This window comes from Toxorhynchites rutilus, chromosome 3 (genome assembly GCF_029784135.1).
Source record: "Toxorhynchites rutilus septentrionalis strain SRP chromosome 3, ASM2978413v1, whole genome shotgun sequence".
Taxonomy (NCBI): domain Eukaryota; kingdom Metazoa; phylum Arthropoda; class Insecta; order Diptera; family Culicidae; genus Toxorhynchites; species Toxorhynchites rutilus.
In genome coordinates this window covers 238,161,730-238,183,719 of record NC_073746.1, presented here as the reverse complement: position 1 = coordinate 238,183,719, position 21,990 = coordinate 238,161,730, and the positions used below count along the sequence as shown (strand labels likewise).

The 21,990-nt window shown below is 39.8% G+C and overlaps 2 protein-coding genes across 2 annotated transcripts in view; one reads left to right on the top strand and one right to left on the bottom strand.

Annotated features, from left to right (window-relative positions):
- LOC129776435 (ATP-binding cassette sub-family C member 4-like) overlaps window positions 1-20,350 on the top strand; it is a 30,936-nt gene extending 10,586 nt beyond the window's left edge. The window contains exons 2-11 of the mRNA XM_055782087.1: window positions 388-727; window positions 11,470-11,601; window positions 11,666-11,904; window positions 11,965-12,341; window positions 12,400-13,596; window positions 13,655-13,873; window positions 13,931-14,570; window positions 18,780-19,010; window positions 19,077-19,770; window positions 19,828-20,350. Coding sequence (XP_055638062.1) covers window positions 543-727; window positions 11,470-11,601; window positions 11,666-11,904; window positions 11,965-12,341; window positions 12,400-13,596; window positions 13,655-13,873; window positions 13,931-14,570; window positions 18,780-19,010; window positions 19,077-19,770; window positions 19,828-20,149 — 4,236 coding nt within the window. The 5' untranslated portion in view covers window positions 388-542 and the 3' untranslated portion in view covers window positions 20,150-20,350. The remainder of the gene's footprint in view (window positions 1-387; window positions 728-11,469; window positions 11,602-11,665; window positions 11,905-11,964; window positions 12,342-12,399; window positions 13,597-13,654; window positions 13,874-13,930; window positions 14,571-18,779; window positions 19,011-19,076; window positions 19,771-19,827) is intronic.
- Window positions 20,310-21,727, bottom strand: LOC129776437 (uncharacterized). Its single transcript, XM_055782088.1, has 4 exons — window positions 21,529-21,727; window positions 21,327-21,467; window positions 21,220-21,272; window positions 20,310-21,169 (listed from the first exon to the last, which is right to left on the bottom strand). Exons 1-4 carry the CDS (start codon window positions 21,672-21,674, stop codon window positions 20,310-20,312), a joined length of 1,200 nt encoding a protein of 399 aa, XP_055638063.1. The 5' UTR covers window positions 21,675-21,727.
- Between the last annotated feature and the right edge of the window lie 263 nt (window positions 21,728-21,990).

The following is a 21,990-nucleotide window of genomic DNA, read 5'->3' as shown; positions in this document are numbered from 1 at the left end:
AAATTCGAATAATCTGATGAATTTCTCTAGAAAAAAAACATAAACAAACACATTTAAATAGTGACAAGAATGTAGGTCAACCCAGAAATAAATCAGCGCAAACACTTTTGGCAAATGATAACAAGAGGCGCGCAGAAATTTGTCCTCCGTTACGCACGGATGACGAAATGAATTACAGGTCTGGAAGAAAAAAAACGGCAAGAAGCTACACATCCGATAGCAGTGTTATGTTCGAAGGTTATCAATCGCTATCGCCAACTGAATTCAGCCTTTTTTCGTCAATAAACCAAACGTCTATCAATTGCTGGAAACATTTCGTGAAAACAAAACGGAAGCTTCCTCGGTTTGTGTATCGATTCATTCAGTGTATATTTTTTACGTTTGCAGATCCTAACAAAACTGAGTGACAATTTAGTCCTTCCAAACAGTGCCTAAAAATGTGTGATGAGACGGTGTAGAACGAAAAATAGTCTAATGCGCGGAAATTTCGTACATCGAAAGTGCCAAATCAAATTCGTGAAATTTTAAGTATACAACAAACGATGGATAGTTCGCGCAAACCGGAAAAGAAGAACCCTCGGAAGGGTGCCTTCTGTCTGTCGCAGCTAATCTTCGCGTGGCTTTTGCCACTGTTCTACAAAGGCAGCCGGTACGGCCTCAGCAAGGACGATCTCACCAAGTGCCTGAAGAAAGATAAGTCGGAGGAGCTTGGAGATAAGTTAGAAGAGTAAGTATCACGACTGGTAAATAAACGCGACTGTATATTATTTAACCTTCTAGTAGATTGCATCAGATTGCTATAAAGGGAATATCTCAAATAAAGTGAGAAGATAAAGTCTATGAAAATCAGAGCTAGAGTCAGCAAACACTGTAATCCAATGGATACTTTACTATTTTACTACACGACGTACTGGTTGTTGAATTGCTAATAGGGGTGCTCGAATTGCCCGAAAATTGAGATAAAGGAATTAAACCGAATACGAACCATAAAAATGGCTCTGTTGCTTACTAGAGTATCCTCCATGAAGATCAACAGACTTTTGCATGTGTTCAAATCAGCACTTCGTTCACAGGTATAACCAAAATATGCTTTTTTATCGCATCAACCTATTGAATCGTTTGGCTTAACCTATACGGTTAATTGTTCTCTTGTTGTATGTGCAATCGCACAGATACTCTATACGTTGCTGTCATGGTTTTTTTTTAAATTTGTCCAACTTTTTCCTTGGTCAATAGACTATTCCACGTTTTTGTATTTTATTCCAAAATGCTGAATAAATTCTCGCCTAATGGAATATATTATAACATATATCGCAATCACGATTTTGCGTAAATGCCCTTTGAAATCTCCTAAATTTTTAATTTTGTAGAGTAACCGTCTATATTGGAATCAAAGACGCTGTCCTACGTCAAAAGCGTGGAATGCGGTTATGTTTTTCTATTTCATTCTGTTTCATCTGCGATCACCTTATCACCTAAGGCGTCGTGCACAAATAACGGTTGCATCACTTACTGTGTATTAATTTGATTTGATTTATTTATCAACATCTTTGACACAAAGTCATACAGATTGGTTACGGACACTTAATATTATTCTTAAAGACTACGCTATTAACGTTAAAATCAAAATATCTACAAACGTCATTGAAGAGTCTGCAGCATCTGTCAAGCGGGCTGTTGTAGCCATAGGCAGTACAGTGTCTTGGAACCCATAAAAGGCTAGTACTGCGAAGCTGGCGGGCTGGATATGGATATATAATGACGAATGACGTCAAAAACGAAGAGTCTCTGTAAAAAGTCACGTCGACTCGATAGCGTTTACGGAATAGCGCACATCTCTGCTCGTACGAAGACAAGTTGTCAGGACTTGACCATGAAAGTGGATGTAACGCAAATCTTACGAATCTTTTTTGAATTCGTTCAATTCGTGACATGTGGACAGCATGATATGGAGCCCAAATTTGTACTCCATATTCAAGAACACTACGAACCAACGAACAATACAAAGTTTTTAGCGCATGAACGTCGTCGAACTGTGCTGTATTGCGGCGTAAAAATCCAAACATGGCATTAGCTTTTGCGATCGACACGGATATGTGTTCGTTGAAGTTTGCCGTCTAACATAAGTCCAAGATCGTTGATAGAATCGATTCTTGCAAGCGTCAATTGGTCCATCGAGTATTCGAATCTGATCGGCAACTGACCACGGGTGAAGGAGTATGACCTTACATTTGTGGCTGTGTTTACTTGCATGCCGTTCATCTGACACCACCTTATTAACCGAACAATACCAGTTTGAAGCGCGCAGCAATCTAGCATTGAGTTGATCGTACGGTAAAACTTAAGGTCATCAGCGCACAGCAACTTACTTAGATGGTCACACACGTCGTTGATGAACAAAACGAAGATCAGAGGTCCCAAGTGACTGCCTTGAGGTACACCAGATGGTATTTCTGATATCTCAAATTTGGTATAATGAACCTTAACGAAGGCCTTCCTACATGACAAATAAGACTTCAGCCAGCGAACAATCCATCTAGGCAGACCAAGGCTGTTCAGTTTCGATACGACGATTATCTTTATCGAAAGCTTTCGAAAAGTCTATGTACACGGCGTCTACTTGCTGACGCTTCTCGATGCTGCGAATAACCGTGCTGGTGAAAGTCATCAAATTAGAGGTTGTCGAGCGCTTTTTCATGAATCCATGTTGAGAATCCGAGAATATTGGTTGAACAGCTGAATACATCTTGTCATGCAAAAGTCGCTCTAGCACCTTTACCAAACAACTCAGGATCGAAATCAGACGATAGTTTTCCACATTGTGCATATTATCAGCCTTAAAGATCGGGAAATTGCGTTACGTAGGGGGAGGGAGCGTAACGTAATTTGTGCACGACGCCTACTCGGCATCTCGTCACAGCGCGTACCACTCATTAATTGTTTGTTAACATGATTGGTGTTACAGAACGAAAGGCTTTTTCAATATTCACTCGGATCTCTTTGCAAATTTGTGTCATTTCCACAAGTCACATTTTAGAATCATTCGTAGCAGAACCCTGTTATCAATAAAGCTTCGAGACTGGCAGTTAAATTGATCTTGATGAAAATGAATTCGGTTTAATAGCGTTTCAAATGCATGATCTTGCTCATTTTGAGAAAAGGACTTTAAACATTTCGATTTAAACCGGCCCTAATGTCGTCAAAAATCATCCTTCAATTTCGCCTTAATGGAAAAAGAAAAGTCAATTGTCAATGCCCAAAATTCGCCAATTGGTCGAAGTAGTTGATTACATCCTTGGAGGTATATCACTCTACCGTTGATTTCCTACTACGTCAAAACTTTCTGGGACAGTCTTTATTTCTCAAAACGTGCATCGTTATTCGTTTCAGCATTCGGGGGAAGTCGATCTGTGTAGTAATAGCACGAACGATCTTACAAAATCCTCACAACTATTTGTAAATGAAACATGTCGCTATGTTTCTTCTATTTCCTCAGATCTCCGTCCGTCATCTTTTTTCTCAACAACACTAACATCGCTGAGGAAAAAAAGTGCGTCCCTATCCGAAATAGTGTAAGTTCGTATTTTTATTACCTACTTTATTGAGATTGAACCCATTTTTTGCGAGCTCCTTTGCTTTTTATTGATAGTATTGTTAATTGCAATCATCACCAATTATCCATTTTCAACCATATTTTCTCAATTTGTATTTATATTTGTTCTGCTACAATGATGACCTATAATTCTTCAATTCAGTGAAGTTTCGAATGATTCACGTCTCTTGTTCCACAATGGACATCTTTGGCTTCGTACAAATCCGAACATCTCGGTCAAAATAGCATGAGGCTGAATCAGAGCAAAACAATATTAAACTTTAGAGAGACTTCAACATCAGCGGGAACCGCATTTGTATATTTGATCATTGATAATGAAGAATGGAATGTAAAGAGCGCTTATGTTACCACAATTATTAACTGTGAATATATCAATTTGGGGTATCATGATCTACACATCTACTAGGCAATTTTAAATTGAAAAAACTGAACAACTCATTCTCTTTTGATGTTATACACTGCGTTCCACAACAGTAGAACCACTTCATTTTTCTGAGTTTCCAGAGATGTGTAAGAAGTCGGTCGAATTGAAGTATAAAGTGTAGGATAAAATAACTATCTTCATTTATAAGACTGGTCATTTGAACCAGGCGTGAAACATTCAAAAAACTAAAATTCCAGTGTTTCATAACTATAGAACCAGAAGAAAAAAACTCTCACTCCTTTAAAAAATTAAGGCCAATTTTACTTGAATTACAATAATTTTCTAATTTGTTGGTCATCTTTAGTTCTCATTCTGTTCAATTAACCCATTCGTAGCTGTTTCGACCAATCTGCGCCATGTTGTAGTGTGTATCTTGTTCTACGCAGAGGATACCTCTCGTGTAAGCTCTTCAAATCACTCAAACTGCTTGTAAGCTGCATCTACATCTACGATTCCCTTCTCATAAGTTCTTGACAGGATTTTGATTTGGTAACCAAGCTGACCACTCCAGAATCTGAAGCTCCTATTCATTAAACCATGCCATGACCTTTCGGATTTTATGAATTGATGCCAAATAACCTAAAAATTACCATTGTTTTTGATGAGAAAACAACAGTAAATGATTCTGATGTACTTCGTTGCACTTTTGACTTTTCATTCGTGTTGATAGCAAGCTGCCTAAACCAGGACTTTTTGAGAAAATTCTTCCCAAACCATAAAATCCCCATCTTCAAAGCTGCTGGTCCAAAAACTAATGTGGAAGCTAATCCCATGGATTCCACTATTTCAAGAGAACTGCTCTGATAAAAAGTAATTCAACTTGAATAGAATTTCTTCATAATGGAAGGACTTACGGAACGTTCATATAGTTTTTCAACTCGTAACTTTGCAGGCGGCAGTTTGATGGTTTGAGGAAAATATTTCCTAAAATGCCTGGTTCAGATAGCTTTTCATCAACATGAATGCACAGTCAAAAGGGCAATAAAGTACTTCAGAATCATTTACTCTTGTTTTTACATAAAAACAATGTGATAATTGGGTAATTTGGCATAAATTCATAAAATTCGGAAAGTCATGGCATGGTTTAATGAATAGGGCCTTCAGATTCTGGACTGGTAACTGACCAGATCAAAACCCATCAAGAATTTATGAGGAGTGATCGTACGAACAGTACATGCAGCTTACAAACAGTATGAGTGATTTGAAGAGCTTACACGAGAGGTATCCTCTGCGTAGAACAAGATACACACTACAACATGGCGCAGATTGGTCTACACCACCCCGAATGGGTTATTTGAACTGATTGAATTCATGTGAAATTGGCGTTAATTTTTTAAAGGAGTGAGAGTTTGTTCATCTGGTTCTATAGTTATGAAACACTGGAATTTTAGTTTTTTGAATGTTTCACGTCTGGACACAACAATAAAGTTCAAATGACCAGTCTTATAAATGAAGATAGTTATTATATCCTACACTATATACTTCAATTCGACCAACTTCTTACATATCTCTGAAAACTTAGAAAAAATGAGTGGTTCTATAGTTGTGAAACACAGTGTATTCACCAATGTAGTGTTCAGTAACACTATGCAAACCTTTACAAGCCGCTCCTTGCCAAACCGATATAGTGGTTCTTAGATTTTCGTAAAAATTGTTCAGAAGCTATGATTTAAACCAGATAGTCTCAAACTATTTTGGGCAAGAGACCCCTTTCCCACTGGATGTCGCCGGCTTGACTCCCTTTATCGAGTGACTGCTGCAGCTTGGTTTAAGTGGGCTGTATGTGGATTTTCCTTGAAGCCGATTTTCTACCTCTACTGAGATCCATTCGAAGTCTAAAGGGGAAAACTGTTGGTCAGTTAGGCCAGTGGATTCGAAAAGAGAGAAACCTCCAAAGATTCTACTACGATGTGTACACTGTGAAGGTTGGAGGAATACTGAATATTTTTATTTGGCGGTACAAAAGTATAAATCACACACGCTTTGACTAGACCAAGCCGGACACATAAGGTATTATTTCTTTTACACTATTGTATCCTAAGCTGATGGCAGGTTGACAACAATAATACTTTCTACTACTACTAGCTGACCCTGCAAACTTCGTCTCGCCCAAAATGATTATTTTTATGAATACATTCGAACATTCACTTTTCTTAATTGCTCTAAAAAAAAACTCTAAGTTCGAAAAAATCCAAGAAAAAAGACCGATTTTCACGATTTTTGCGGGTACAGTGAACCATCTCAGAATCTTTCACACAATCCTACGGACCAAACGGATCCCAACGAAATTTTATCCATTGAAAGAAGAACACTTTCAGTACAAACGGACTGATCGCTAGAGGCGCTGCTAAACTATACCTGGTCAATAAGTCTGACTACTGTATAGGCGCCATTGTGAGGACTTGTGGTATTATCTTTGGGTAAAGTGGTCACCAGATGGTCAGAGGTCTAACGCGGGACACAAAAAAACAAAACGTTATGTTAACATAAATTATAGTTTAGCGAGTCCTGATTAAACCTGATCTGTATTATTTCTTTCTAAGTATCGGAACTCAGTTGTAATTTTACGGTGGTTTAGATTTTGTTCACGCCTGAAAATCACTCGCTCAGTCAGAGCATTTAAGTCTGGCAAGCACGATTCAAATTCTATAATTTTCTTCAAATTATCGAATGGAAAGCTCAAAAATTCCAATCCATTTTTCATCGATTTTAATGCTAACGTACGCATTAAAAAATGGACGTATTTCGGATGGCGATTAAAAAAACTACAAAAGATAATTAATTGGAACAAAATTTCTTTAAATTTACGTTTATTAAGCCTACAACAAAAATGATTCAAGGCTGTTGATTCGCAGCCTTACACTGTCAAACAACTTGATGATTTTTTCATACTGCCAGTTCTACTCCACAGCGAAGGAGTTGGACATCCTGAGGCACTTTGTGTCCGCCAGATATAGCCGATCTGGTATTTACAACATCCTATCTCTGCCGCACCTTAAGCCGAGAGATCGAAGCAACTGACCAAACAGTGGAGGAGAATCTGGTCAAAATGGACATTTTTATGTGGAAGCGTCAGACGAGACCGATCGTATCTGAGCTGCAGGCATTCTCCCAGAAGGAGTAACTTGAGGTGCTGGTGAAAACCTTCTTTCAGGCGAAAGAAGTGAAAACTTCTCTTTATGCTCATAATGAAAGACAAGACGAAGGGTAACACGGGGTGATTTGGTCATATGGGGTGATTTGGACCACCCCTTTATCTAAAAAATTACGGCTCAACATGGATTTTTTATAATGTCATTTCCTTCTATTGTTGAACCGTATGTACCTAAAGTAAAAAACCTTTGGTAAAACTTCACAAGTAAAGGAAAACGGTAGCATAAACACAGCAAGCACTTTGACCGTCAAAAAATGTGAGTTTCCCGATAGTGGTTTTAAGGTTTTTCCCGCTTATTAAACAAACATTTCATATATTGTGTAGTACAGTTCTGTTCGTCTACAGAAGAGGAACAATTTGATGTAGCGAAACTGTAAGTTTGATAACAATAAATGAAATAATTGCATCAAAGCATTAAGCATCAAAAGTGTTTGAAAATGCTCGACCAACAGTGAAAAGATTCATGCAGAATTCGAGATGGTGTCAATCCAACTTTTTTGGCTTGGAATCTGACCAAGACACCTGGTATCGATCCCAAAACATTGTTACTGATTGTAACATTATCCCGAAATACTTTACATAAACATAAGTATGTTTTTTTCGATGAAACACACACTGGACCAAATCACCCCACAGACGGTCCAAATCACCCCGCATCAAATTTTAATATCCAAAAATCATCTCTTTTATTTTATGATATATTTGGTAGATTGAAGCTTTATATAATGATTAAACATTAATCATTGAGAGAAAACAAGTGTAGCTCAGTATACAATGTAACATTTTTTATTTAGACCGTATTGGTTTGGAAATATTAGGCGATTTGCTTAGGTAGTCCAAATTCCCCACTTTTCCCCTACTTGATACTAGAATTCAACGAATGGCAGGGGACCGGGTACTTTACGTTCCCCAGATAAGCGATGACGTCGAATATATAATCCACATCAAGTTCTCGAAGGAGTTCCTTTTCTGGCAGATGAGAAGGGAATGTCCAAGTCGGTCTTCTTTCGAGTCACATGGTGAACGGGGAGATATACAGTACGAAGTGCTTGCCGGAAGTTGCGAAGGTGATGTGGTCTTTATGCCGAACCTAGGATCAGCCCATTATGCCAAAAGATCACAGGAGGATGGATCGGCTGGAGATAAATATTGTCGCCCGATAGAAAACTTTTGGGCGAAGGCCAAAATGGAGAGACAGCTGACCACCAAACCCACGAAAAGGTAAAAGAATAGGTCGACATTCATTTTTTCATCGGCCATGGTTGCGGTTCCGGCCAACTTCCGTAAGGCCGCCCAGTGCTTCATTTACGATACTTCATCAAACAATCCTGCCTATTCCTGTCCAGTATACACTAGTTCTTCCGACTTATTTAACACGATAAGCCCTGACCGAGCTAGGGGACCAAAGATGAACTTTTCGTCTGACTCACGGTGGTCCCTGCGGATCAATAGGAGACTTTTATTAAAACCATTTTCCAATTTTGTTGCTGTCGTTTCCAGTTGACACTCTCTAAACAAAAAGTCCACTGTTGGTGCGATGAAACCAGCTAAACGTATTAATCTTTGGATGCATTGGAAGCGCTCTTGACAGTCTGCCAAACAAATGTTTTTTTTGGTGCTCATCCATTTAATACAATCAACATGATCAAATCGTAATATATTGATATCGCGGAACATTTTCGCTTGTCTGGCCAAATGCGGGACGTTTCGCAGGACGCAATCTTACGCGGGACATTTTGTTGAAAAGCGGGACGTCTGGTCAGTTTATCTTTGGGGACTTTACAATACTGATAGTTGCGAGAAACCTTCTTTCCATAGTGCGAAGTTTTGGGATAGCATAAGTCTGACGAATTCCAGTAACAACAATACCATTATTTAATGCAATGCAATAACGATCTTGGTGGTACATGGACATGGTGGTACCAATAAAGTAGCGTAAAGTGACGGGATGATCCATAGGGAGTATGACAGAATATCAGGTGTCATACGAAAGATGTTCTGCCGTTCTAATTCAGATATTCTGACGAAACCCGTCTTTCTAATCAATCACTGGTCAATACTGGTATAGGACCCCGGTTCTCTCTATCATATGTTTCTCGATCGGCGAATGTATATCATTCGGCAGGGTAGTCTTCCGGGTTGTCTTCATTTTGTACCATGTTCAGAATTGGTGTGATTGCTGCTTGTAGTTCTTCCTGTTGAGGATTCCCGAAATATCTCTTCTGTTTTGATCTGGTGTTATTTATGGAACGCTTCACACATACCATCGTTCTGATCAGTCTTGTAGACATCTGGAAGGCAAAATCCCCTACTGCTTCATCTTATTCAACACCTTTTCACCGTAAATTTTGGATATGTGTGAATAAGAAACGAGCATCCTAAATAGATCGTACAAGATAATTGCCCAACTTAAGATTTGGCTGTTTTTCAGCCGTTTGTTACTATTTATGAGTGAGCGTAGTTCATTGTTCATTTGTGTACAAAAACTGTGCTCATCGCTAGTCATTGTCCACAGCATGCCCGAAATACATTCAGAAAGTTCACTATCTGAAAATTGTACTCGAGAAAATGTAACAGTTTCGTTTGTGTATAACTTTCTATTGCATGGGTGAGAATTGATGATATTTCGTTTCCCGTGTGGTAAAATCGTTTGAAGAGACCCAGACAACCCAGCGGCGAGCTCGCAGCTGAAGAAAAGCGAAGACTGACTGACTGATTGGGCTTTGCCCAATAGAAACATTCTCGGCGATTAGGAAGGGCAAACTCTGGAAATAAGGGAAACCCCAACAAGGATTTGAAGAAAGAGTGGATAAAAGTGTTGTACAGGATTATATGGGTAGCCTTATGTCCAAGGTGCGGGCATTCAGCCTAGGAAAGGAGGTGGAATAAACCAAATTTGCAAAAGCATAGCTAATATGTGTTTATTTATTCCCTGAGAGTTTCAAAAGTATCCGATTCAAAATGAATTTTTGGTGGTCATTTTTGTCTGTGGCATTTTTTTTGAGTACGGTCTCTACTAAGCTCTTGATTACTGTCTCGTCGGTAATTCCCGAAGACGTTTCCAGTTTTTGGCGATCTAAGAAAATCACAAAATTCAACGTTGTTTGATTAATTATAGGATTCAGTAAACTACAAAGAAATGGCATGGAAAATATAACAGTTCGGCTGAAAAGTTCATAAGGTTGACGTCTAGATGGCGCCTCTTGCAAAAATCTACTTAACTATCACAAAGCCCCGTCTTTCAATGGATACGTGTCAAAATTTGGCAGCAATCGGTCGATTGGTTCGTGAGTTAAAGCATTGAGAGTGGAGCAACTTTTGTTATTGTGAAAAAATGGAAAATTTACAAATCAATGAAAACGATGGCAAAATTGCATGAATTGAGCCCTCTGGCAGCCCATACAAATGAAACACAAATTTCTGCATTACTCGAGAATTAATCAAGCAAATGAAACGAAATTTGGCATGTGAAGGTTTTAGGTTTCAATAAATGTTTCTATGGTAGTTGGACACTCCACCCCCCCTCTCTAAGGGGGGGGGGCTGCCATACAAATGAAAGGCAAATTTCTGCATAATTCGAAAACTAGTCAAGCAAATGGAGCCAAATATGTCATGCAAATATTTTAGGGGACACGGAACGTTTTCATGGTGAACAAACACTCTTCTCCTCTCTCTTAGGTGGGGCTGCCATACAAATGAAACACATATTTCTGCATAACTGGAGAATTAATCAAGCAAATAAAACCAAATCAGGCATGCGGAGGTTTTAGAGTGCAATAAATGTTTTTACAGTGGTTAGACACTCCTCCCCCTCTCTTAGGGGGGGGTCTGCAATACAAATGAAACACAAATTTCTGCATTACTCGAGAATTAATCAAGCAAATGAAACCAAATTAGGCATATGGAGGTTTAAGGATGCAATAAATGTTTCTATGGTGGTTAGACACTCCACCCCCCTCTCTAAGGGGGAGCTGTCATACAAAATTAAACGGGGTCGATTAAAAGATCAATCAATGAACTGTTCTGTGATTGAACCCATGAACTTGCTCATAGTAAGAAAACGTGAATGTTTGAAGGTATTGATAACAAAAAACAAATTTTGGGCGGGACGAAGTTTGCCAGGTCAGCTAGTAAAATAATAAAAAAACATTAGTTTTACTGTGTTACCTTATAAACTTTTCAGCTGAACTGTTATACATCAATTTTGAAACAATTCACATCTGTGTCGCTGTCAATGCTTAGTTCGATAGTCTAATCCCATTGATTTTTTATTCGCAGGCAATGGGAGAAGGAAATATCTCGTGCGAGGAGGAAAAATCGATCTCCCCGTCTAAGGAATGCGTTGTTCCACACTTTCTACAAACAATCTCTATTCGACGGATTTCTGGTGTTTATGTTCATCTTCATTAAGTAAGATACGAACATATTTGACTGTTTACAATCTCATCACTACAAATCTATTCCATACGAACAGGTCGATACTGCCCATAGTGTTAGCTCAGCTCTTGATACAATTTCAAGCCCCCTCAAACACAACTCACATCGTGACTACACCCATCGCACCACCTGATGTCCTGCTCACTACAACTCTGCACTTCCTCCGCGACCAGGATGAGAACAACACAGAATGGAGTCGCGAACGGAGAAGTATTGACAGCAAAACGAACGCTCTGAACCTCAACCATCTGAATGATAACAACTACCGAGATGAGGGTAAATACAAACATGTCCTTCAATGATGCGAATCTTTAAACTTCCCGTTTCACTGTACAGCTCATAACAGCAGCCGAGATGACGAATATTTCGACCTTGGGGATGACGAAGAAGCTGTGAAGTTCAGAGGACTATCAACCGTAGCTGACTTTATCGGTCACATGTGGAACGATGCGTACTGGCTGTCTGGAATTTTGGTGGCATTGACCTTGCTAGGATGCTTCTGTAATCACCACTCGGATTTGAGACAGCGATTAGTGGGTGCGCGAATGCGAATCGCGTGCTGCTCGGCCATATACAGAAAAACACTGAGGATGTCCAAAAAAGCAGCTGGACGAACGCCGGCAGGTTATTTGATTAATTTACTTTCGAACGACGTCAGCCGGTTGGACTATGGTTTCATCTTTTTGCACTATGTTTGGGTTTTGCCCTTGCAGGTATGATTCCGGAAATGAGTTACGATCAGTTCAATGATTCACATTACATTTCGAATAGGCCGTCTTCACGTGCTACATTATCTGGTGTAGCGTTCGATGGGCTGCCGTTGTGGGAGTAGTTGGGCTTTTGCTAAAGACCATTCCTGTCCAAACGGGTCTTGGTCGTCTCCAATCGGTGCTACGCATGCGCGTCGCCAAACGAACAGATCAGCGCGTTGGGATCATGAACGAGCTGATACAAGGTATCCAAGTTATCAAGATGTACGCTTGGGAGAAACCTTTCCGCAGTGTGGTATCGATAGCGCGTAAAAAAGAGGTTCGACAAATCCGATGGGCTTCCTACATTCGGGGTATTTATCTCAGCACCATGATGTTTACGGAAAGATCAACACTGTTCCTAGCGATTGCTACGTGCTTCGTCGAAGGGCGACCCATCACGGCGGATATCGTCTTCCCAATGGCCCAATTCTTCAATACCCTTCAGCTCACGGCCGCTATTTTCTACCCACTAGCAGTTTCGTTAGGAGCTGAGGCATTGGTTTCGATCGATCGTATTCAGGAGTTTCTCGAGATGGAAGAGCAAAACAAAAAAATGGTAGGTTTACACAAAAATGAAGATCTCATGGTCAAGGAACAACCGGAATTCGCCGTAGTGCTGAATAATGTCTCCGCATGCTGGGAAGAGGGTAAAGAGAAAACACTTAAAGATTTGAATCTGAAAGCCAAATCGGGCCAACTATTGGCCGTCGTCGGACCTGTTGGTGCAGGGAAAAGCTCCCTTCTTCAACTGCTTCTGGGCGAATTACCAATGCTAAACGGAGACACCACTATCAACGGGGACATCTCGTATGGATCACAGGAACCCTGGTTGTTTGCCGGAACGGTCAGAAATAACATAATATTTGGACTGCCATACGATCGCAAGCGCTATCAGGAGGTTGTTACACACTGTGCCTTACTGACTGATTTTGAGCAACTGCCGGACGGTGACAAGACGGTTGTCGGAGAACGTGGAAGTTCACTGTCGGGCGGACAGCGTGCCCGAGTGAATCTAGCTCGAGCGGTTTACAAAAATGCATCAATATATCTTCTCGACGATCCGCTGAGTGCAGTCGATACGCACGTGGGACGTCATCTTTTCGACGAAGTTATGGGACCAAAAGGTTATCTGGCAAAGCAACATGCAACGCGTATTCTAGTTACTCACCAGGTCCACTTTTTGAAAGATGCTGATTGGATTGTTATTATTGAGAACGTAAGTGAATGGTAAAAGAATAATTGTAAATAATCATGTTTGTTTTCGTTTCGCGCAGGGCAAAATACTTATGCAGGGTACTTATCAGGAACTATCTACCAGTGATTTAGATTTCGGCAAATTGATGGGATCTGCTGAAGAAAGCGAAAAGGATCAAGATAATGAAGACATAGAAGATGTTATGGATGAAGACATTCCATTCATCGATGGTGTAAGGAATGGAAAGCTGTTAAAAAGTTCCTCTTCGATACAAGGACTTTCATCCCTTTCGTGTGCCGTAAGCTAAGTGATAATTGTGTTGACTATGATCGATTATTCCATGTTCATGTTTCAGTCAAGTGTGAGCGAGAACCTCGGACGCACTACGACCGAAGATCAGGCGGAAGGAAGCCTTCCACTGAGAGTGTGGACGACATATTTTCGAGCTGGCGGCAATGTTTTACTTCTATCGTTCACCTTATTCATGCTAATCTTCTCCCAAGTTGTAGTCAGTGGATCAGACTACTTTGTGACTTATTGGACCCGGCAGGAAGAACGCCGTGTTAGGGACATCCCGGTGACGTACTCCACCGGTGAACTACTTATAGCCTATGGCATTATCATAATTGGAGTTATATTTTTCACTATCTTCCGTGGTTACCTGTTCTTCAACATTTGCATGAAGGCATCCAGGACGCTACATGATCGCATGTTTGCGAAAATACTTGCCGCTCCAATGAGATTTTTCGACACAAATCCGTCAGGTCGCATCCTCAACAGATTCTCCAAAGACATGGGTGCGATTGATGAGCTGTTGCCTAAGGCAATTATGGATGCAGTTCAGGTGCTGCTTGTAATGGTCGGTATTTTGGTGGTGATATCCATCATGAACCTGATCCTCCTGCTTGCTCTGCTCGGAGCCGTTGTACTATTTGCGGGAACCTTGAAACTCTATCTTCGACCCACTCAAGATCTCAAGCGCCTGGAAGGCATATGTAAGTGCTAGACTTATAAATCATTGTTTTTTATCCAAAAAAATTATACTTATTAGCCTTCTTCAGCATTGCTGTCAAATCTAATATAGCATTGAGCACTAGGCAAGCTGTTACTCTTTACATTCGACTTTAAGCCAGGAAACAATGCTCGAATTCAGGAAAATTAGTTGATCGATCGTGAAAAGTCACCAATAAGTCACATTATAAGTTATTCACGATTTATTAGTCATTCTGTTAGCGACCAGTTGGTAGCAGCATAAAGACTTTCCAAATGATCTTTTTTAAGGCCGAGTGTTCAATTTATTTTTCCGAATAAATTGAACAAATGAATGAACTGAGACAGTCTGAGAGTCTGAGAAAGCCTCAAACAACTCAAAACAACATCATCATTACACCAAAAAATCCGGACACACTTCCAAAATTCACAGAAGCTCTCTTCCGGCAAAAACATATAATAATCAGTTCACTGTTGATTACTTCGGAAATTTATTCAAGAAGTTGAAGATGAGTGATTCATGATTTATTCTTATTCTCACGAGAATAATACACGAGATTTGTGTCCTCACTGCCATTGCACGTAGTGAACTAAGTATGCATCGCGAAGATTCTTCTCGTGCTATTCACAGTGCTGCCCGAGGTGATTACATATTTGTTCCTCCATCACCGTTTTCTATCTGATAAATCTTTTTTTTTATGCCAAATGACTTAAAAATGCATAAAACGTCGAGGTCTGGTGTCATCTCGAAAAAAATTTTTGGACATGGGTAGACTCGTCCGAGGAGATAGCTAAAGTAGATTTTCGAAATTATCAATTACCACTGGATGCATGATCTTGCAGCGAATGAAAAATCTGTGAGATAATTCTGTGAATCGAAGAGTAAGCGAAGATACTCCTGCCAAGACTTCGAGACTCATCGTATGTGCAAAGTGCAAACAGGCAACGATATTGTATCCATTCCAGCTCGAGGATTTGGAACCTGGCAGCTGATCGGAAGCAAAAACAACCATATTCTAACACCAATAATATCTTGATAGCCCATGTAGACAGGTTGTCCAGAGTATTTTGCGAAGATTTCATCAGAACGACGGGACTGTTTCCTGTGATGGGAATAACTCCATCATCTGTAAGTTGTCTCAGCTAGAGATGTCTAAATTTTTCGTTTATTCGATTATCGATTAATCGTGGAGATTTTCAAATATTCGATTCATTCGAATAATTGTTTTTTCCAGTATTCGATTAATCGAGCGAATATTTATTTCTTGTGATAAAAATTAACAAACATTTATGATAAGAAAGATTATGATGTCATAATTTTAAAAGTTACATTAAATATAATTTTAAAATAAACATGGTGCAGACTAATGGTTTTTGAATAAAATGGTATTTCAGTATATTGATGAATTTACCATTTCATGATTTTTTTTGCGGATGATTGAAAAAGGGCACATCCTGAAAATGATGCACAATATTTTTATTGCACCAACATACAATGTTGTTGTTAGTTAAATAGCATATTTGTTTGAAAATCTCTGCTTGGTCCCTATATCTACTAGTTCAAAAAGAGGAATATTTATAAAATCATTGATTACTAGTATGGTATATTTCCCTTGGCACTCTGAATTTGAATACTACCACTTTAGTACGGGAGCTTAGATCACCTCCTTCAATTCCGCCTTTCACCTCTGCAGACGCTGAATTCTTCTTCCCAGTCTCCTCCACCACCAGAGAATAATATTTATGCTTCAATCGTAAATGGTTTAGCATATTCGATAAATTACGACAAAGCACCATGACGGTTAAACAAATTTGCACTGTATTTTTTAGAAAAATGGCTACTTTTTTTGATCGCGATTACTGTGATCATTATCCGATGTATTCATATTTTCATTATTTGGTACAAAATTACTCGATTAAAATTGCTGATATTCGATTATTTGAATTAATCGAACGATTAACAGACGTCTCTAGTCTCAGCGTGTAATTTCCTGATAAACAATCATCCATATCATTAACGTAAAGGCTATACAAAAGGGGGCTTAGGTAAGAGCCTAGCAGTAGGCTCATAACACTATATCTTGATGTTTCTAAATGACCATGTTTAAAAATCATGTCTTTTTCGGACAGTACATTGTACAGCAAACTTTTTAAAATTGGTTAATGTCCACGGTTATGAAGTTTCTCTGAGAGAACTCTCATGGAAACAGAATCAAATGCCTCTTTGATATCGAGAAAAACAAAACCCATTTGTTCGAAATCCTCAAAAGCTGTAAATATTTACAGATTTTTGGAACTTTAATAAATTGATTGAAAGTCTATCTCTGTCATGATTGGTCAGCAGTTGATGCTTGTCATCAGCTGGCATTGAAGGCATTCTAAATACTGTGCTCGTCCTTGCCAACTTCAGTTTCGATTTTGCTTCTGTGTTGAATGGAGGTGTCAATTTGTTCGTCTCAGAATATGCATGAAGCATAGTGCAGAGCTTGCACTGACCACCAGAAGCAAAGCAGAGGAGAAATATAAAATGGAACGTAGCGCGTCGCTTTCCATACTGTTCGTTGAAGATTATTTGTGTATGATTGCATCACACGTGCGAATTGGTGGTGGAGGACAAATATATAATCGCCTGAAATTTAGTAGATATAGGGGAGGTGGGGGTGAAACGGACATGTTAGAAGAACTTCAATTATATGTTTGGAAACTCATGTTTCCCAAAACTTTGATGCAGTTTATTGCAGTTTAATATACTGTTTTTCTACCTAATTGGCCAAATATTTTACAAAAAAGTGTTTTTCAATGTTTTTTATTGAAATTAAAACAGACGAAAAGTACAACATTTTTTTCGATGCGGGTAATATGGGCAAATAGTTGGGGTAATATGGACAGGTTTGTAATATATGAAGCGTAGAGGTTGATCGATCGCGAGAGGAATAATTTTATTCGACCAAGGTTTGAACTCATCCCGAATGTCCGTTAAATGATGGAAAAACTAATCCACCTAGAAGTGATATCGTGCTTTTCAGCAGTATAAATGGACAGACCCTCAACTATTTTGCTTTTGGTTCCAGTCAGCTTCTGAACAGCCCACATTTGGCGATTTGATTTCTATTTATAGACGCAGGGCATTCCTTAGGAATAGATTAAACAGACTTTTCATAGTCCATCTCATTCTAACTGGCAACCCCAACCCCGTTTTACCCCACCAGTACAATTATTTCAATAATTTAAATGTTCCACTCAAAAATGAATTTACTTTTCCGTACATACATAATATCGCTTCTCTGTGAACTCACAAACCGAAATATAACCATCAGCGAATTGAATTTTGATATTAAACCACTCAAAATGCTTAATATCGAAGCAGCTAAAATTACATCCACACGCGGAATCATGCATGATTTTCGGTTTTTATTTCCCTTTTCACTTTTGATCAGTATTCATTGCCATAGGGTGGCTTAAATATTATAGAATAACATGTAGAAGGTGTTCTCATTAACAGAAATCTGAAATTCAAAATGTAACTATACAAAACAACCACCTGTCCATATTACCCCCACTGTCCGTATTACACGCGGTTCCCCTACTGGCAAAACATATTGAATAAAATAGAAGAGACACATAAAAGTTCAGTTGTGGCTGATTGCTTTTCAAATTATGAATTCGTGTATTTTTGACTTAAAATAGAGTTTTAATTTATTTTTGAAGTGATCACGACGTTTCCGACGGTTGAGCACTGAAGCGATTTTAAAATTTTGATGTATTCTAAAAGAATATAATATACCAAGTAATAAAAAGCGGATCGATGTTCATAAATTTTTCGCTGGAATTACAATGTCTCAGTTCAGTTGAGGTCTCTAGCTTTGAAAAAGGCCAATTCGCAAAAACTAAATGAAACACTCATCTTTGTGGCAAGCTATTTGAAAAGATGACCTAGATGACTGATAAATCATGATGGACTCATTGGTAACTTTCATCCGATCGACAATTAAATTTTCGTGAAATCAAGCATTGTTTCTAGGTTAAAAATGGCGTCAAATTGCAGCGCCCTATTTTTTTTATTTTTTGCGGGCCACGACATCATAATTAACGTGTGTTTGTGGCCCCTATAAATAAAGGTCGAGTACCGCTGGTCTAAAGTATACAATAAAAGGGCCTGATGGACCTTTAGGGTAGTAAATCATTGTTATCGATAATCATATCTTTGATTGCAGCTCGCAGTCCGGTCTTCTCGCATCTGGCTGCAACACTTACGGGACTCTCAACCATCCGAGCGAATGAAGCGCAGCAGAAAATCACCGAAGAGTTCGATAATCTTCAGAACGTTCACTCGGCCGTTTGGCAACTGACAATGTCCAGCAATGCCGCGCTAGGATTGTGGTTGGACTGCATCAGCACCGGTTTTGTGGCTTGCGTAACGTTCAGCTTTATACTGCTTCATCAAGGTGAAATGATTTTATCAAAGAGCAATGTTCTTTAATACTGAAAAATGTCAACTGTACCTTTCACAGAAACATACAGCGCCAACGTAGGTCTCGCCATATCGCAAGCGATGATTCTGACAGGAATGGTGCAGTACGGAATTCGACAGACAGCCGAATCGATCCAGCAAATGACCTCAGTCGAAAGAGTGATACAATACACGGAAATTCCATCGGAAACCGATCCGCCAAAGGTCCCATCAGCGGACTGGCCTTGGCAGGGACAGATCGAGTTCCAGAACATGTCGTTACGCTATGATGCGGAAAGTGAACCCGTGTTGAAAAATCTCGAACTGACCATAGCACCAACCTGGAAGGTGGGAATCGTCGGAAGGACGGGCGCCGGGAAATCATCCCTAATAGGAGCTCTCTTTCGATTGGCTCCCATCGATGGGAAGATTTTGATCGATGGCATCGATACGGGTATTGTCTGTTTGGAATCTCTTCGGTCGAAAATTTCGATCATCCCCCAAGATCCGGTACTGTTCAGCGCTACTATAAGATACAACCTAGATCCGTTCGATCTGTTTGATGATGATGCTCTGTGGAAGGCGATTAATGAAGTCGAACTTCGATCGGCAATTCCAGGATTGGACTATATGGTTACCGAGAGTGGGACAAATTTCAGCGTAGGACAGCGTCAATTGATTTGTTTGGCAAGAGCAATTTTGAGAAACAATAAAATTCTGGTGCTCGACGAAGCTACGGCAAATGTGGACCCACAGTAATGAATTACCGATAATTTGTATTCATCAACATAGTGATCATAATTCTATTTCAGAACTGATGCACTCATCCAGAAGACAATCAGAGAGAAGTTTAAACACTGCACAGTGCTCACGGTGGCTCACCGTCTACACACGGTGATGGATTCCGACAGAATGTTGGTTATGGACGCCGGCAGAGCACGCGAATTCGATGCTCCTCATGTCCTCCTACAGCAAGAAGGAGGAATACTGAGAGATATGGTGGAAGCAACAGGTCCCTCGGAATCGGAATCTCTCAAAAACATCGCGGCCGAAACTTATGCTCGCACACATCACAGTCGACAACTAGTCGACGTTTTACCGAATCCTTGGCGTTTTAGCAAGGAAAATCAGTAATACATTGAGGAGATTTTTTTTTATTTACTTAAACTAGATAATATAAGTACAAGGCCAAATTTGAAACTTAAGCAGGTGGACACACTCATACGTCTGAGTTTTGATAAACAGCATATCAATATAGAGCATATATTTCAGATATTGTACAAAATACAACCAATCAACAAACAGGTTGCTCTACAGCTTCCGCATCTGCAACAACCTTCTTCTTCTTCTTCTTGCTTCCGAAACAACTCCAACCCGATGCAGAAGCTTTACGAGCCTTCTTCAGGTCTGCCTTGGTAGTCTGAGTGCCCCGAATCTTCTTTTTGAACTTCGGTGGAAAAGTTACGCTTTCCCAGGATGTTTGTTCGGGGATTTGAAGCGCTCTTCGCCGCCGAATTGCGTGATCACGTGCCTGCTTCAAATGTTCCACACAGTTATGGGGCGTCGGCTGTCTCCAGATAGGTTCTGGCTTCCTTACGCAACATGGGGAAAACCAACTTGCACACTTTCTCCTCATTCGACGACGCTTAATACGATTTTGAATAGATCTCTGCTCTTTAATTCTCCGATTTTCTTCCATCTTTATCCTCTGGGCTCGTTGTTTGATCATCTTCTCGCGTGCCTTTTTCAAATACTTTTTCCGGGAAGGTTTACTTCCACAGCATGCCGAACCTTGCCTACTTCTGGGCCTTTGCTCCTTTCTCGCCTTCATCTGTTCCATCCTCACTAAATCGCGCTTCCGCATCCGAACGACATACTCTTGCTTCTTATTCTTTTTGCGGAAACAACTACTCAAACCATTCTGTTTCGGCTTTCGTTTTATTTTACGCTTTGGCCGCACCGGCATGGGGACACATTCTCCGTGCAAATCTACATTTTTACATACACAAACATCCTGCTTTCCCCGAGGCTGTTTACCTGCGAATTCTTGGCATCGTGTATCCACCGCAATGTGACGACATCCGGGACAAAACCGCACATCTTTCTTAATTCTTAGAAGAGGTGCCTTGCAGCCGTAGCTTGTTCCTAGTGGCTCTAAATAGGAATCAATAAATGTATGAAAAATGATTATAACAAATTCTTACTGGTAATGGGTTTCTTAGGCTTTTTCGATTTTTTACTCTCGTACGCAGGAGGTCTGCAATATATTAGCATTAGAAAGCGCATATCAATAAAATCTTCAATCAATTACAATTTGGCATTGATGTAATCCCGGAACACCTTCACGTATGGTCCTGGCTGGAAACACTGATCACTTGGGACCGCAACAAAAGCCGACTCATCATGAATTTCCTGAATCGAACGAAGAACCTCTCCGAACAACGAGTAGACGCTGAAATCGGTGAAAGGTTTTTGAAGCTGTGTGCAAACTCGTAGGATTACCGCGTGCTCACACATAACCATTGTAATAGTGCAACCGATTAATCCGTTCAACGATCTGGTTTTGTTCCAGCTGCTTGCGTTCGATGACAACTTTGTGCGGAGGTTTGAACGGTTGGCCATTGGTAAAAAAGTAAACGTTAATTTTGGCTTGGGACATTAGATCAAATTTTTAAAAGAGAAAGATCGAAATAAAATTTTGTTCTCTGTGATGAGAAGTGACACTTGAGGTCCAAAGGCTTCTTCGATAGTAATTCGATGCTCATCATCATAATGTAGGAAAGACAAAATACAGTTCTGAAGTTTTTTGTAGGCTTCAAAATTTCTTTATTCCGTTCCGTGAATTTGGGTACGGATTTTTGGGGAGCACAATGAACCAAATAACTATGAATAACTTGAATAAATATGATTGATTATTCTGGTGGGGGCGTGGGAATGCAAATCAACTCTTTCGCCCGGCTGCGAAAGCTTCACTC